The sequence below is a fragment of the Rutidosis leptorrhynchoides genome, chromosome 6 (genome assembly GCF_046630445.1).
Source record: "Rutidosis leptorrhynchoides isolate AG116_Rl617_1_P2 chromosome 6, CSIRO_AGI_Rlap_v1, whole genome shotgun sequence".
In the NCBI taxonomy this organism is placed as follows: domain Eukaryota; kingdom Viridiplantae; phylum Streptophyta; class Magnoliopsida; order Asterales; family Asteraceae; genus Rutidosis; species Rutidosis leptorrhynchoides.
The window spans coordinates 106148742-106165851 of NC_092338.1; the positions used below are offsets into that span (position 1 = coordinate 106148742).

The 17110-nt window shown below is 36.4% G+C and overlaps 1 protein-coding gene across 1 annotated transcript; it reads left to right on the forward strand.

Moving 5' to 3' along the window:
• The first annotated feature begins 929 nt into the window (after positions 1-929).
• LOC139851410 (oligouridylate-binding protein 1-like) lies at positions 930-5345 on the forward strand. The gene is made up of 12 exons (XM_071840442.1): positions 930-1240; positions 2408-2469; positions 2592-2694; positions 2784-2860; positions 2950-3011; positions 3099-3186; positions 3285-3360; positions 3451-3481; positions 3953-4069; positions 4164-4249; positions 4353-4526; positions 5082-5345. Exons 1-12 carry the CDS (start codon positions 1145-1147, stop codon positions 5337-5339), a joined length of 1230 nt encoding a protein of 409 aa, XP_071696543.1. The 5' UTR covers positions 930-1144; the 3' UTR covers positions 5340-5345.
• The last annotated feature ends 11765 nt before the right edge of the window (positions 5346-17110 follow it).

Here is a 17110-nt window from a genome sequence, read left to right on the forward strand (position 1 = left end):
TCATATCCATGCATTCTTCCTTTTCCACTCAAATACTCAGTAGTCTGTTGGACCTATTTGGGCTGGACAACTGATGCACCGGGCTGTTCTCTGTCATGGTGTGTGCTATGTGTGTTTCTGGAGTAATAGTTGGTGCAAACAGGGGTGTTTTTGTTAAGGGACGGGGGGCACCCGTCCCCATTCGATATTGAGATTTTAGTGGAAAATTTTTGTATTTTTCAACTTTGTCCCAACAAATTTTATTTTTGCCCATAAGCTATATTTTTTATCTCAAAACCTTCAAAATTTTGTCTGAAATTCTTCAAATTTTGCCCAAAACCTTCGAATTTTCCCACAAACCTTCAATTGTTTGTCCCAAAACCCTCAATTTTTTGTCCCAAAGCCTTCATTTTTTTTTGCCTCAAAACTTTTTCCCCAAAAAAGTTGCTACGGTTTTAATTTTTTTTCGTCCCGACGAAAAAAATCCTGGTTCCGCCAGTTTGTGTAAAATATAAATGGGAAAATAACATGGTTCTTGGTGACAAAATCGGGTCGATCCACGTTCTATTCGGTTGCTACAGGGATATCCGGAGATGGGCTAATAATATTGCTCCACCAAGGTGATTTAAATATACATATTGAAAGATTTGAGAAATGATTTTCACACACCATTTTTTTGATCCATGTACACTTTTGTCTTATAAACTTACAGTTATGCTCCTAAGAAGTTGAACTTATATTATTATTATTATAAGTATAAATAATTATGAGTAAAATAGATAATCGGGTGTACATGAATCAAAAAGTGAGAATCAAATCCCTTTAAAAAAAATTAAATTAAATAAAAGATAAAAAGAAAAAAAAATCTAACGGTGGAGAAGCAAAGGTAAACAAAACAGCAAATGAAATGCAAAAATACATATATATGCAGCAGAATGGAAGATCTGACAGACATAATAACACCACCATCACCATCTCATCTCAATTCATTTCTTCTCTCTTTTCTTTCTTTCTTTATTTTCTTTTTTTCTTTCTTTGTTTTCTTTTTTTCTTTCTTTGTTTTTTTTTTCTTTTAACTTTTTTTTTTCACACTTTTTCTTGTTTCGTGTTTTAATAAAACCCTAGCTTTCTCGCTGTATCTATATCTATCTAATTGTATCATAAGATGATGCAGCAGCAACAACAGCTTCAGAGGATAAGACAACAACAAGCCTTGATGCAACAATCACTTTATCACCCAGGTCTCTTGACCCATCCTCAGGTAAATTCAGTTACCTTTTTTTTTTTTTTAATTTTTTTTTTCAATATATGTGTTAAAGGTGTAACCTTTTATTATGGGTAAATTTTTTTATTTCTATTTTTATTTTCTGTTGAGAAATTTCACATTTTTTCAGAAGAAAAGAAACATTTCTTTTTTTTTTTGAAATTTATATGATTAAGTAACTACTTGTACTGCAGGACCTTTTTTGTAAAAAAAAAAATATATATATATATATTTCTAGGGTTTTAAATTGAATCAGTAAAGGGAGTAATTGTTTGGGATTTGCTGTAGAAATTTGTATATTATTGCTTTATAGAGTATAAGTTTGCTGTTTGAGAGTTGAACTGATTTGTGCATTTTTTTCTGCTTTTTCTAAAAGTAAGTTTGCATTCATGTACACAAATGTATAGAACACAAAAAGATTGACAAATATAACTTGTGTTAGTCAGCAGGGACTTAAGTATTTCAAAAATTCAACTTCTTGCAACAAAAAGGACCTTGCTTTCTTTGTGTTGATGATTGGGTTTTGGATAGATTATAACTAGACTATAGTGCATTCGAATAACACAAATAGGGTTAAGAAACCTTGAGAAAAAGTTATAGATCATATAATCAGCCCCGGAACACAGAAATCTTTTCACCGGAGGCGAAAGTTTTTTTGAAAGCGTTCACATTCATTGTAAATTTTTTTCTTCCATTCTTCAATGAAAATACAACCTTTTGGTTGATGGGCTTTGGGGTTGGGGGCAAAATCCGGAGGCTTTTGGGGGCAAAATCTTTAAGCCTGAAAATTTCAAATCCACTGGGGGCGGGTGCCACGCCCTGCCCCTATGTAGTTTCACCCATGCATATAATACATTCGGTGTACAGTTACACCAAGTGATTAGGAAGTTACGTTTTCATTTGATATATCCCCCTTTACTTTGGCAATACTAATATTGATAGATACACTGATTTCTCGGTACATACGTTTTGCCTATCTTGTACTCGATAGAATGACCATATAGCATTATAACTTTCAAACAGAATCAAATGATTTTATTCCATTCACTTCTTTTCTTTCATCTCTTACTAAATTTTTTATAATCCGTACCATGTTTCATGCAACGTCTCATGAATACCATTTCACTTTTTCTTAACTAGTTTTCAAATTTATGGTACTTGCAGATCGAGCCTATCTTGAGTGGAAATCTGCCACCTGGCTTTGACTCAACCTCATGTCGCAGTGTGTAAGTGTTCCGTTTATTCCCTACTTTGTTATAATGCAAAATGATCTTTTCATTCGTTTATAGCAAAAAAATCTTGATGCTAATTCTGGTTTGAATATGATATTATTATTGTATGATTTAAGGTACGTGGGTAACATTCACCCACAGGTTACAGAACCGCTTCTTCAAGAAATTTTTTCAAGCACCGGTGCTCTTGAAGGATGCAAGCTCATCAGAAAAGAGAAAGTACGATTCATTTAAAAAAAGTTATTATCTTCTATAAAAAAAGTTACCTATTTATGAATTTATGAATATAATTGTCTGTGCATTTGCAGTCGTCATATGGGTTCGTGGACTATTTTGATCGACGTTTTGCTGCTCTTGCTATTGTGACTCTTAATGGAAGGCATCTGTAAGTAAAGCTCTCAAACAGTTCTATTTTATTTCCGGTTCCTTTATTATGATCGGGTACGAACTGCTTTTATTTACATATATTTGCAGGTTTGGGCAGCCTATTAAAGTTAATTGGGCGTATGCTAGCAGCCAGAGAGAAGATACATCAGGTTTGTGGATGTAATATTATCATTATCATTGTGCAAGTAAATCTGTATATATAATGCTCTGCTGATGTCATCTGCTCGGTTTTGCAGGCCACTTCAATATATTTGTGGGTGACCTTAGCCCTGAAGTTACTGATGCGACTTTGTTTGCTTGCTTCTCTGTGTATCCTACTTGCTCGTAAGTCTTAACTTTCTGTTCACATTAATCGAACTGTGATATTCTTTTACCGAGTTGATTTTTTTTTTTTTTTTTTTTTTTTTTTTTTTGATGATTAGGGATGCAAGAGTTATGTGGGACCATAAGACGGGCCGTTCTAGGGGATTTGGATTTGTTTCGTTCCGGAACCAACAAGTAAGCAAAGAATTTGTGGGACAAATTAGTCTTATATGATCTCTTTTGTCTATGTTAATATTCTAACTTATTTGTCTTTTCTTTTAACAGGATGCCCAAAGTGCAATTAATGATTTGACTGGTGAGGATGTGTTTCATTCATTTTCGTAATATATAAACTAATCTGGTATATTTGTTCTATCAAAGTGGGATGTGCGGGACATTTATAATAGATATTGATTGATAAGATCGACACTCATGTTTTATGATCAAACAAACTAGAAAATATTGAAGAATGAATAAGGTAGTTTTAATCAATGTTCTTAGACGTTGATTAGATCTCGATAACAGTTTACTTTAGAGAGGTGAAGACTTCTTCCAATTGACTAATTCGATTCTTAATATTAAGCATCACGAGTTTCATCCCTAACTTTGTTTACGAATTATCATTATACTCCGTGATACTGACATAATAATTTTTGAAATCTATCTGTTAATAATATCCCTAAAAATAATTTTCATACTGCTACTTATAATTTACCTTGTGGTGTTATCATTGTTCTTGATCTTTATTTGTCTGTCCAATTAATTTGAGTGTATATGTATATTGTAGGAAAATGGCTTGGAAGTAGGCAAATTCGTTGCAATTGGGCGGCAAAGGGTTCGTCATCAGATGACAATCCGAGGACAGATACCAAAAACGTTGTCGAGTTGACAAATGGAACCTCAGGTTAGGACCACTCCATTTTAAATGAGATATCATAAGGAGATTGATTGATTATTAGTCTATTGTAATCCATTTTGACATTTGCTAATTTGTGCAGACGAAGGTCAAGAAAAGATTAACGAGGATGCTCCAGAAAATAATCCTCAATACACGACTGTTTATGTCGGTAATCTTGCCCCGGAGGTAAACATATTTTGTTTTTTTTTTGTTTCAAATTCTTAAACAATACAGATATCCGAATCAACACTTTCACGCAAACTAGACGCTAATTGAAATTACGTTGCAGGTTACATCAGGTGATCTGCACTGTCATTTCCACTCTCTCGGTGCCGGTACCATTGAAGACGTTCGTATTCAAAGAGACAAAGGTTTCGGTTTCATAAGATACAGCACCCATGCTGAAGCAGCTCGTGCCATACAGTTTGGAAACGCTCGATATCTATACGGCAAGCCACTTAAGGTAATTTTATGATCAACTTGTATATAATTAACCTTTTAGGACTCTTGACATAGTTTTGCGCAGGGGTGTGAATGTGCCGAGACGAGCTCGGCTCTTTTAAATTTCGTTGAGCTCGAGCGCTAAGCCTAATATATCAAGCTCGAGCTCGGCTCGTTTATTATTTTACAAGCTCGAGCTCGACTCGTTAACTATATCATATTGTTTTTCTTTATATTATTTAATTTAATGTAATTATATTTCATATTTATTGTGTATGCAATTTTTATCCACTTAAAAACATATTTACTATTATTATTTGTAGCTATTTTCTATATAATAATACAAAAATAATGAAAAGTTCGTTTAGGCTCGCGAGCTTGTTCGAGCTCGAGATATGAAGCTAAGGCTCGTTTACTAAACGAGCTTCAAAATAAGTTCAAATTGAGGCTCGAGCTCGTTTAGGCTTGGCTCAAGTCGAGCTTTTAACGAGTCGAGCTCGAGTAGCTCGCGAGTAGCTCGGCTCATTTACGCTTGTAAGTTTTACGTTGTTTAAATTTAATCGTTTTGTGGGTTTAGTGTTCATGGGGTAGCAAACCGACACCGCCTGGGACAAGCTCGACGCCTCTACCACTACCGGTAAATGGAAACATTATGGGGTTTTCGGGGATGGACTTAGCGGCATATGAAAGACAGTTGGCACTTAGTAAAATGGCTGGGGTGCAGGCGGCTCTGATGCAGCAGCAGCAGATGGGTCCTGCTGCTAGCCAAGGACCGATCTATGACGGTGGTTACCCAGGAATTGCAGCCACCCAGGCCCCTATGTACTACCAGTAGAGTTATGAAAGATTAGATAGAGTGTTCTCTTTTCTTGTTTCTTCAATGTTTTCAATGTTTTGAGTTACCATTGATTCTAATGCTTGTTTTCTGATAATAATAATTAATAATGATAATTATCATTATAATTATTATAACTATATTAGACCATGGCGGTAAACCAACTTGGTACTTTTTTGACGCTTTTCGCGTGAATTTTGACACAAAGGGTGCTAGTCACCAACTTGACGGTGGTAATTTAGGGGTGATATTTTTTTTGCCTCCAATCTATTTTGACCAAAGGGCCTTAGGCCTAGCGATATCGAGAGCTCTCTGGCCTTGAGATCATTGGTTCCGAGTCTTGTTTAGGACCGTATTCGTAAAAAATTATGTAGGGTGCATGAGTTTGTCTATCTAAAAAAAATTATTTATTTTACATTCAACTGTTACTATATTTTACCACTAATATTTACACAAAAAATTGACACTTGGAATTTAACACACACCACAATTTATATCTTATCTCTTACTATTATACATAAAGACCTTTCATTCTAACTACAGCTTCAAATGTCGTCACGTTTTACTTTTCCACTGGATGAGCAGGTACCCGCCTACCCCCGGGTCGGATTGTGCACTCCCTTCGGTTTTTAAATTTTAATCCATTTGTCTATCCGTTCCAACACCCACCACATTCTACTATGACACCTGCCACTTACCTATTCAATTCTCTTAGGCCACTCCCTATCGTAACTAAACTATTTATCCTCTTAATCTTGACTTAATTACACAAATGGTCACTGTGATTTGTTAAATTTTGCAACTTTAGTCACTATGGTTATTTTTTTGCAAGTTTAGTCATTGTGGTTTAAAAATCTTGCATATTTAGTCACTATAGCAAACAGACGTTACTCTACTTAACCGTGTCAGTCACGTGCCTGTCATATGAGGGCAATTTAGTCCTTTTTTACTTTGTCCCTCTTTTTAGCTTTCATCTCCTTGAACCCAAAAAAAGAAAAGAAAAAAAACTACTACGTAATTTTTATTTTTATTCTGATCTAAACATATATCCATAAAAACACATATCTACTATAATTTCAACATATCTTCTACCTAATTATATTACTCCGTACAATTTACTTATGAACACAAAGACATAGATCTAAATCCACATACAGTTAATTAAATTAGGTTGAAATTGGGGGTTCTTTCACCTTGCTAATTGTTCTTCCATCACCCAAATTAGAGATGTATTTGTAAACACAAAGATTTGTATTTATTGAGATGAAGATCGGGTCACAGATCTGAGATAAAGATCGAGTTACAACAATCGACGGAGATCAACGGAGCGAACGGCGGAGCTTGAAAAATGGTCGGAGAATGACGACGGTGGTCGCCGGAGCTAGAAAAAACCTTGACGGTGGGGGAGCATTAATCGGCCTTGAATCAGCGAAGGCTTTGTTTGGGTGACCAACAGTAGCAGCATGTACGTATATTTAATTTAGGTTTTAATTTGGATTTAGCAATTAGATGGAAAGATACATAACAAACATAATGAAAGTAGGTTTGTATGTGGTGGTGATGATAAAAGTGAAATAAAAGCAGAACATTTGGAATGGATGGAGGTGGATTTTGAAATGATAGTGATTTGATTTTGAGAAATTTAATGTGATTAGGGTTTTCTTATTTTAGATGAAAAGGAAGATGAAGAATGATTAAGTTGTCTTTCAATTTTATTGCAGGTGCGCTTGATTTAATTGCATTGATTTAATTGCATGTGCATTGAAAGTAGTGTTGGAAATTAGGGTTTCAAATGGAAAATGAAAAACAAACGTAGAAGAAAAGGGGGATAAAAGGGTTGCGAATAGACGAAAATACCCCTCACGTGATTAGCACATGATATGTTCTAACGGAGCTAATACACGTCTGTGAGATTCGGTGATTAAAATTGTAATTTTTTGAAACCACAATGACTAAACATGCAAAAAAAAAAAAAACTATAGTGACTAAAGTTGCAATATTTGACAAATCACAGTGACTAAACGTGTAATTAAGTCCTTAATCTTCCACATCAGCGCCACATCACCACCAATATCCTATAACTAACTCATAACTAAACACTCCCTATCATGGCTAAAACAATACTCCTCTTAATATACAACGTACAAGCAATAAAGCATCAAGTCCAACAATAAAAAGTCACTGGGACCCACAATTCCTATAACTAACCTAAACACTTTCATTAAATCCATGGTGAGTGCGGTTAACTAACGCGGGTAACTAATCCGTGCCTATGGTTCATTACGAGTAACTACGGGTAATGACGGGTAATGGAACCATAGGGAGTTGTCTTAAAAACTTGACAGCTCTCATGGAGGGTCCCACATACTTTCCCAATAGCCTATTTGTTCTTCACTCCTTCCTACCATTTTGCTGTTGTCTGTACCAAAAAACCACATCAATCTTCAACTTCCTTTCAACCTACCCATATGAATCGTCATTTCCTTTCAACCTTCTATCATACTCCTGATATAATAATTTTCAGGGTTACAATCTACCTACCTTTTTATGGTATTCTTTTCATCTATTGATTGTCATGACTCCAAACTTAAAATCTAATTGCTTTAATGCTTATTTCCTTTTTTTTTAAACAGCTTATTTCCTTTACATCTGGGTTTTATTTTTCGTTGTCTGTGTAGGAATATGAAGAACAGTTGCCAAAAATGGTGACAAGACGAATAATCGTTGTTTCGAAATTCACGTACAGGTTTGATAGGTTTTATGTATTAAGGTATAAAGAAACATTAGTAACGGGACATCGATAATGATAAGCCTGAAGATTGAGATTTAACTTTAGAAGTAATTATTGAACAATTGTTCTTTATTTTGGTTTAGTTGTTTACTATGGAGGGACGTTTGTTCCTATTTTTTATGCTATGTTAAGCTTTTTATGTGATGACTTGAAATATGAGATTGGGCAACAAAAAAACATGACAGGGGTCGATGGTTTACATCAACGTATCCTATTGAAGTGTTTTCTTACTTTTGAGTATCAATTATAGTCCCACACCAGGTACTTGCTGCAATTTATATATTATTTTGTGTTGGAATCCGACTTTCACTGCTTAATCTGCTTAAATTTTGTTCAGTAGGTTGCTAAAAGATGTTAGATTGATAGTATGTAGTGATCGATCCACGTCTCCTATTGAAGTGTTTTTTTACTTTTAAGTATCAATTAATGTCTCAAACTAGGTACTTGCTGCAATTTATATATGTTTTTTTGTTTGAATCTGTCTTTTATTGCCTAATCTACTTAAATTTCGTTCACTGAGTTGCTAAAAGATGTTAGGATTATAGTATGTAGTGATCGACAACAATTGTATCCGGTCAAACCTGTAGCGACGTTGTAATTTGTCTTCCGCCGTTCGTGACATTGATTTTTGTTACACAATTTTTGGCCAGCAACTTCAAAGTGGCTCACCTCACCTATTTTGGGTAACTTTAGACAGAGTAGCTATGAAATCGAAAAAATTAAATACTCGTAATCAGATTTGTGATGTGGATGTTGTTCAGCTCTGTCACAACCACCCAGTCTCCACATCTTATAACACAAGGCCATATTTATAAATAGACCAGTCAATGTCAATTTAGAAACAGATCAGTCTTACATGTACGATTACTTTAACAATAACTTACATACGCCATCAACAAACTACACCGAAATCGTACGCAAAAGAACATATAGAAGAGAATCAATTATAAGATGGCAAAATAAAAGGCGTAGGGTTAGATCAGCCATTGCTTATGAACAACCACAAACATATTTTGAAACTGATAAACAATTTAGATGTGCCTCAGACTTCACATCGACCAACATTCATCTCGAACGAGGAGAGGGCTATTAGAATTAGTCCCCGTTATTGCATCCATATTCCCACGCATAAAAAATTGTTCCGATTGTGGCGCTGTCCAGTTCTACTCCGAAACTAACAACTTCTGTTGTTCTTCAGGCCGCGTTGTCCTAACGAGTAATGATCTCCCAAATGAATTAAAACACCTTCTGGCCTCTGCATCAGAAGAAGCAAGAGCGTACAAAACATACATTAGGAGTTGTAAGAAGCTCCCACATTGGTTGGTCAGTTTCTTTGTGTAAGCAATTAAACATATCCGTTCATGTGATGTGCATAACCTAATTAGTTGAAGCCTTATTTTATGGGCCGTGCATTATGCATGGCCAAGGACCCGCTAGTTATAACTACAAAATTTGATAATGTTATATCATAGTCAAATTCTTCTCTTTTAAAAAGTATAAAATTTTACTTCGCGTCAACGTGTAACGTGTGGTCTTTGGACTATTATAATATCACCCCTATATTATTATTATTATATATAAAAAAAACTTTAAGGATGTATGCAGTATGTACATGCATCATGTGTTTTGTCATTATTATTATTTTGTGTGTAAATTTCGTAAAAAATAAAATAAAATAAGAAATAAATACTCTATTCGTTTCTAAATTACTCTTCTGTTTTTACATTTTTAAGTATTTGTTGTAAAACTTTGACTTTTTAATGTGTTATATAACATTGAATCAAAGTTATATCAATAAAAACACATTTTAAACTCGAATCCATTCATATAATTATAATCAAATATTATATAGCACAAATAAAATTATTTAAAAATAAAAAGAAAGATTTTGAAAAGTTAAACTTGACATTTATTTTATAATGGATGATGTAGTAAATTCCCGATTAGGTAACATAGGTCGGTTTATTCCCGAAGTTAAAAGGATTTTAAGTTTCATTTCGCTCATAATCAAGGTAATATATCTTAACATGACTTGTGGCCGGCTGATGGAATTGGACTAACTACCGCGGATATTCATTTTACTTCGTCTGCACTGGTTTGTACACAAATGCGTGACTTATACCGAGTACTCAGTAAGTTATAGATCACTTCAAATCTTTGTTTTCGAGAGGGATGATCAACTCCGCAAATATCGATCGAAACTTGAACCCTTGTATATGTATGCAATTTAAGAAATCATAACAATTGAAATAGATAGTCCGTATTAGTATCAGATTTTCATGAATATATAAATAGTGTCCACATCGAAACTATACTTGTACTCATAACTTTATGTATGGGTCACTTTGGTACTAAATTCTTAAACAAAAATTAATTCAACTTTCCTCATGTGTATTGATAAAAAGAAACTTGCAATCCTTTTTGCAAATAGATTTTAAGTTGGTCACTTTAATTTGCTAAACGAACTTATGTTATTTGCACTATCTTGTATGTAATTATGATTCCTTATTCAGAGTTTATACTTCAAAGCTGCTTTTTCAACCGAAATAACATAAATTAAATTATACTTGTTATAATTCAGTAGGCTTATAACTACCTTTAGTGGCCTTATAAGTGACAATACATTACTAATAAAGAGAAGAGGGAGTATATATATTTCTATATATATATGAAATTGGTGCACCCCTTATGTAGCGACCCCGACAAATCGTCAATTGACGGCGTCGACTACTTAGGTCCCGTTGCGTGGTCATAGGTCTTTAACGTGACGTTTGACCAAAGATATGTCGCATTCCTTTCAAAAATAAAGATTGTTTCAAAGTTTACAAGAATTGTTCATCCAAAAGTTACGTTACAAAGTTATAGTTACATGTGAAACCTATGCGACACAGTTTTAAAGAAAGTCAAAAGACGCTCCATGAAATGCATGTATACTCGACATCCAATGCAAGTATCAAATAATGAGCGGAAGCTTGTTTCACATAGCGTTCAAAGACCTGAGAAAAACATAGAAATCTGTCAACGAAAACGTTGGTGAAATCATAGGTTTAAATAAGTAAGTGAGTAAAAGTAAGTTGAACCACAAGATTTGCAACATCGATAAAGTCATAGTACATTCTAAAAGTTAATATTCACGAGCACTCAATTATCAAAGCTTAACATTCCGTCCGTTGAACCCCGTAATAATAGTGTTAGAACATACACTGTTTCCCGAAAATATATTTCACCTGTAGACGGTAGCGAACCGTCCGAAGTGAGGGTTTGTCAAACCCATATGGCCATATAACATAAGTTCTCGCTTACACCATCTGATGTAACTAATGATAATCGAATTGAGGATTTGTGTTCAAACTCATATGTAGAATGTTTGTTTTCCCTGTACTTGTGTTCACGTAGTTTAAAAGAACGTTTATGTTTTCTCATCCCAAAAGTAAGTTCAAAAAGAGTAAAAGTGGGACTATGATCTCACCTTGTATGCACGAACCAAAAAGTACTTCGACAAGTAACGTGTGCAAAGAACAATGCTAGTCTTGACCTAAACAAATAGGTTGTATCAATAACGGTAAACACGATAGGTCAAAGATGTTCAATTAGTCCTATGGCTCGTTACGACTCGATTATGTAGCATGTGAATCAAATTGTCAAGTTTCATGCAAGATATAAGTACAGAAACAAGTTAGGAAGGTTGCATAATCATTTGGTTAAGTTTGACAAAAAGTCAAACTTTGGTCGGTCAAAGTCAACGAAAGTCAACACGTTCGGGTCGAGTCCCGAACTATTTTTCTGAGGTTTTTATTCATATATAAGCATGTTAGAACAAGTCTCATGTGAATCGGAGGTCCATAGTGTGCCAAACATTTTTCGTATTTTGACCAAAGAGGTCAGAGCCTGGACACGGCTTATGCCGCGCCGCGGCCCACAATTGTCGCGCCGCGACAATACACGGGAGCTGGTACCTGGCCAGTTTCAAATGTTCAAGTCTTGATCCAAAATCTTTTTGTGCATAAAACACAAACCGCTAACACTTAGGACTCGCACCTTATATCGTTGGAAAGCTCTTTTGACGTAGAATGCAACTAAACACAATTCATCAATCAATCTACCTATTATAACAACCAAAACCGCATCTAATGCTCAACATTAATCGCATACAAGTTCATAAATGCAATTCAATGATTCGGGCAACCAATTTACATGAATGATATGCCGTTTCGAAGGTAATCAAGCATACAATCCAACTAAACACTTACCAACAATAATCCATGGCATTCAATGCATCAAAAGTCCATTTCAAGTTCATCAAACCCTAACCCAAATTCACCAAAATCATAAATCAAGTTCATGAACTTTTCTAAAGCAACCTACACATCAAATTGAAGCTAGTGATACTAGGAACACAATTAGAACATGAACTTTAACAATTTAACAACATTTAATCTTCCAAAATCAAAGATTAAGCAACCCATTTTCAAGTGTTCAAACTAGTTACTCAAAACAACAAATCGAACAAACAAAACATATATTCATGTTATACACGAGCCATAGACACTAATTAACACTTTTATAATTCAAAAACATCAAGAACACAAAATCTAGTAATTTTAGAAAGTTACCCAAATGAAATGAAATTGGTATCAAGTCGAAGAGGATGAAGAGAGGATTCCAAATATGTAATTTGTTTTGATGTTAGCCTCCAAATCCGAAATTAGATGATGAATCTTGGTTGAGTTCTTGAGAGGAAAATGGAAGTATGAAAAGAGAGAAAGAGAGAAAATGAGAGGAGGAGGTTGAAGGTTTGACTAGTTGACCTAGTCAAATCTTTGGCCTCTTTGCAAGTTTAGTCCCTCTAGTTCGGGTGCGGGTGCGTGAATTAACCAAACGAATTATTTTGAATTACACGAGAGTACGAGAGATGTTAAAATCCAATAACGAAAATATTTTAAGAAGGTTAGCTAATGGAGGCTATGAATCGAGATACTGAGGATAATATTACAATAAAAAGACGGGCGTTAAAATAATTTAACGGAAAAATGCGGGATGTTACATTACCCACACCTTAAAAGAAATTTCGTCCCGAAATTTAGTTGGAAGCAATAGTCGTTGCTTCTTACTCGAGACCTTACGTTGCCAAAGCTATGAATAAGTGAAGATACATCCTTGGGCATTCCCACAAATTTTGACAGTCGAGATTTCAGTTTGTATTAAGACTTGGTTTTACGATCCAAAATTTCAACCAGTTTCCCATGAAGGGGAGTTTGCCATTAATAGTAAGTTTATCTAGGAGAGTAGCACGTTCCTGTTCCGTAGGACACGTCTCTAAGTTTGTTGCATGGAACGTAGGGTAAACGGAAACTTAATTGAGTCGGAAGTTCTAAACGGTAGGAGCGGTTCCAATACGCCCCAAGGCTTCAAAAGGATTAATATTTCGCGGTTTAAATTTCCCTGATTCCCGAAACGGATTTCACCTTTCCAAGGTGCGAGGTCTCAATATTACACGGTTACTGACTTGGGATTCGAGAGGTTTACGTCGAATATCGGTATAGTCCTTTTGGCGACTACGGGTCATCTTGAGTCCTTCTCAGACTTGGACGATCTCAACTGTTATTTCTTGAATGAGTTCGGATTCGGTGATTTGCTTGCCACATGCTTTGATCCAACGAATAGGGGTATGACATTTGCGGTCATATAGGGTTTCGGAAGTGCGGCGTTAATACACGAATGGTAACTGCTGTGTGAGAGGAGACAACTAAAGGCAACAATACAAGTTTGTAACATGTCTTTCCAAGATGTGAAACGTACGTTTGTTTGGTCCATTGATTGTGGATGATACACGGCATTCATGTTTAAACGTGTCCCTACAGTTCCTTGTAAGGCATCCCGAATTTAGAAGTGAGACGAGTATCCCGATCTGAAATTTTAATGGAGATGGTACGCCGTGCCGAGCTAGAATTTTCTTTAATACACGTTTGAACAGGTTTGGTTTCTCAAGAGGTCCGCACCGCGGAAGATCCATCGGTTCCCGAAAGTGGTTGTTAGGACTATTCACCATCGTGGCGAATAATAATATAATGTGAAGAGTTTCTCTCTCCATTGAGAAGTTTTATAAAAAGTTTCCTTACACGGAAATGCGAGCAATAAGACAGGAGTGAAATGAGAACTTAGAATAGGATGAGTTCACACCTTGAGGTAACCATGTCGCGCACTTAGTGGTCGAATGTTGAGGCTTGGTGGGATAACGAGATAGTACACGTAGTTGTATGATAAGTCAAAGAAGAGTGAAGCATCCTTGGATTGGGTGTTATCTTAAGTTCCAGTAATATCAGGTGGAAAAATGGTGAAATAACAGGGCTATGTAACGTGGCACGTGTTGATGAGAAGGTTGATCGGGTCCATGATTAAGTATTCAAATTTATCGGGCAAATTAACGAATTTCAGTTTCCTTGATTTCGAGTCGAGAGAGTATGTCCTTCGGGCGTTCAAGTAGAAATATTTCCATATTTGAGTTCCAGTGTGCTAAACGAATTTAGCTAGTAAGGTTTGTGTGAAAGATCATGTTCAAAGTTCAGACACGGAGAGGTTTAAATTTTTCCCTCAGTGAGTTAACGAGTTTAAAGGTCGTGCAACACAAGAAAAGTTGGAAATGAATCTTCAGTGATAACCGGCGAGATCTAAGATTTTACGAATACAGGTCTGAGTCGTGAGGGTTTCCCGATTACGTGTGGTTCCGATTGCGAGATGTATTGAGACACTTTGACCACTAACAACATGGTCTAAAAATTGAACTTCGTTTAACCAAAATTCTCACTTGGAGAATTCGGTATAGAGTTGCTCTTTTCTCAAGTGTTCGAGCGTAAGTCGGAGACATTGTTCGTTTTCTTCTTCGCTTGAATAGGTTTAGAACATCAATTATAAGTACGGTAACGATTTGTCTAAATAAGTTTGCACACGCTGCTCCGGAGGTTTATGAATACAGACGGAGCCTTAGATTAACTGAACGGTACTAAGAGAGATTTACAACTATCGTAGCGAGTTCAGAAAATGGTTTAGGAGACATCGTCTCCCTCAACCCTCAATTGATGATAACAAGGATGGAGTTCGATTTGGTATACACACGAGATCCTCGTACTTGATCAAGAGGTCATTGATACGGGGAAAAAGAATATCGGTTCTTAACCGGAAATTATTTAGTTCACAATAATCTATACAAGACGATAGGGAAACATTTCTTCTTAACGAATAGGTTTTGAACTCCTCAACTCTATAGGTGTTAAGTCAAAATTCAAATTATTCACCCAATAAGTTTAACGTACATCCTCCGATATAAATTTGGTGGCACACAATAGTTTTTCGTGGGTCACTTGAATGGCCTAAGCAATATCTAGGGGGAGTGGTGGAGTGCAAGGAGTACGAGTCAAAGTCTTGGTTATAAAACGTCTAACGATAACCGAATCGAATAAGTATGGAATATGCGGGTTGTTGTGAAGAAACGTACCCGTGACTAGTCCATCGTCGTCTCGGGCATCCTAGGTGTCGATGTTGAAAGTTCAACGGCGGGCGTTGGGGTTGGCTTTCTTCTTTGGGCACGCATTCCTATAATGACCCGGTTGGCCACATTCGAAACAAACAACCGCCCTTGGCGCATTGGGCGTCTTTTGAGCGACGGTAATGGTACTTTTACAAATATGGGCCACATGGCCACTTCTTTGACACCTGATGCAAAATGGTTTGCCACATTCACCCAAATGATGTTTGCGACATTCGTTACAGTAGGGCAGGTTTCCGGCATACCCTTTCTTGCCGTCGGAGGTGAAGGACTTCTTGGTGAAGTTGTTGTTGTAGTTGCTCGATGGAGAGGCTTCCCATTTTCTTTTGTTGTTACCCGGTTGGTCCTCGGCCGTAGGTGTCGGCGCTTCAATTTCATTCACCGTTTTTATAGATTGGCGGGCCATCGTTAAAGCCCCTTGTAGGTTGGCGGGTTTGGATGACATTAACCCGTGTTGAACGCTCTTCGGGAGGCCATCCATGTAAAGTTCGACTCTTAGGGATTCGGGAGTCATGAGATTTGGACACATTAAGACTAGTTCGGTAAACCGTTGATTATAAGCTTCGAGGTCATTCCCGACCGTTTTTAAATTCCTTAGACCCTGTTCGAGCCTTCGAGTCTCGTCGCGCGGGAAGTATTCGGTGATCATTCTTTCTCTTAATTCGGTCCAAGAGAGTGTAAGGGCCTCATCGATACCCACTGATTGTACATACGTGTTCCACCATGAGAGAGCAACACCGGTGAAAGTGAGGGTGGAAAACTTGACCTTATCTTGGTCCTGACAACCGCTTATGTTAAAAACGGCTTCCGTTTGTTCGAACCATCGGGTGAGAGCAATCGGTCCCCCGGTTCCATCGAAAGTGGGAGATTTGTACCCCATGAAGTTTTTGTAGGAGCACCCCTCGTTTGAATTATCGGCTCCATGATTGTTGTTGTGGTTGGAGAAGTGATCGGCCACGGCCTCACCCACGGCGGTGGCTATCATTCGTTGAAGGGCTTGTTCTAAAGTTTCGGGAAGGGTATTGTGTTGACCTTGGTGAGCCATTGTTCCTTCATGACACAAGAATATCGTTGATTAGTATTCTTAACAATACTAATCGTGATATGGAATAATGATGAAGAGAAAATTTTCCTCGATTCGCCTTAAATTCTTTATGTCGTAATGTCGGAACGTTCATATGAGTCACCGTAATATAATCCCGGCAATTATATTACCCTGATTCATATGTGCATTCGACATTATTCTATAAAGTCAAGGTGGCGCGTCAATCAAATTAAACAACGAAAGATTTAGATGAAGCGAGAGTTAGTTATGAGTAGAAACGTTCGAGTATAAATGCACAAATAGTCAAGTAATTCCTACTTCATGTCTATATGCCGGTTGTAGTCTAGATTCACTAATGTACCCTATGACTCGGGGTTGACACCAATGAACTC

Bases quoted from the DNA above. Each gene is read 5' to 3' on its own strand.
- LOC139851410 (XM_071840442.1), top strand. From the start codon at position 1,145: ATGATGCAGCAGCAACAACAGCTTCAGAGGATAAGACAACAACAAGCC. The intron at 3,361-3,450 runs GTAAGCAAAGAA...TTCTTTTAACAG, and splicing joins TTTCGTTCCGGAACCAACAA to GATGCCCAAAGTGCAATTAA. The intron at 3,482-3,952 runs GTGAGGATGTGT...TGTATATTGTAG, and splicing joins TGCAATTAATGATTTGACTG to GAAAATGGCTTGGAAGTAGG.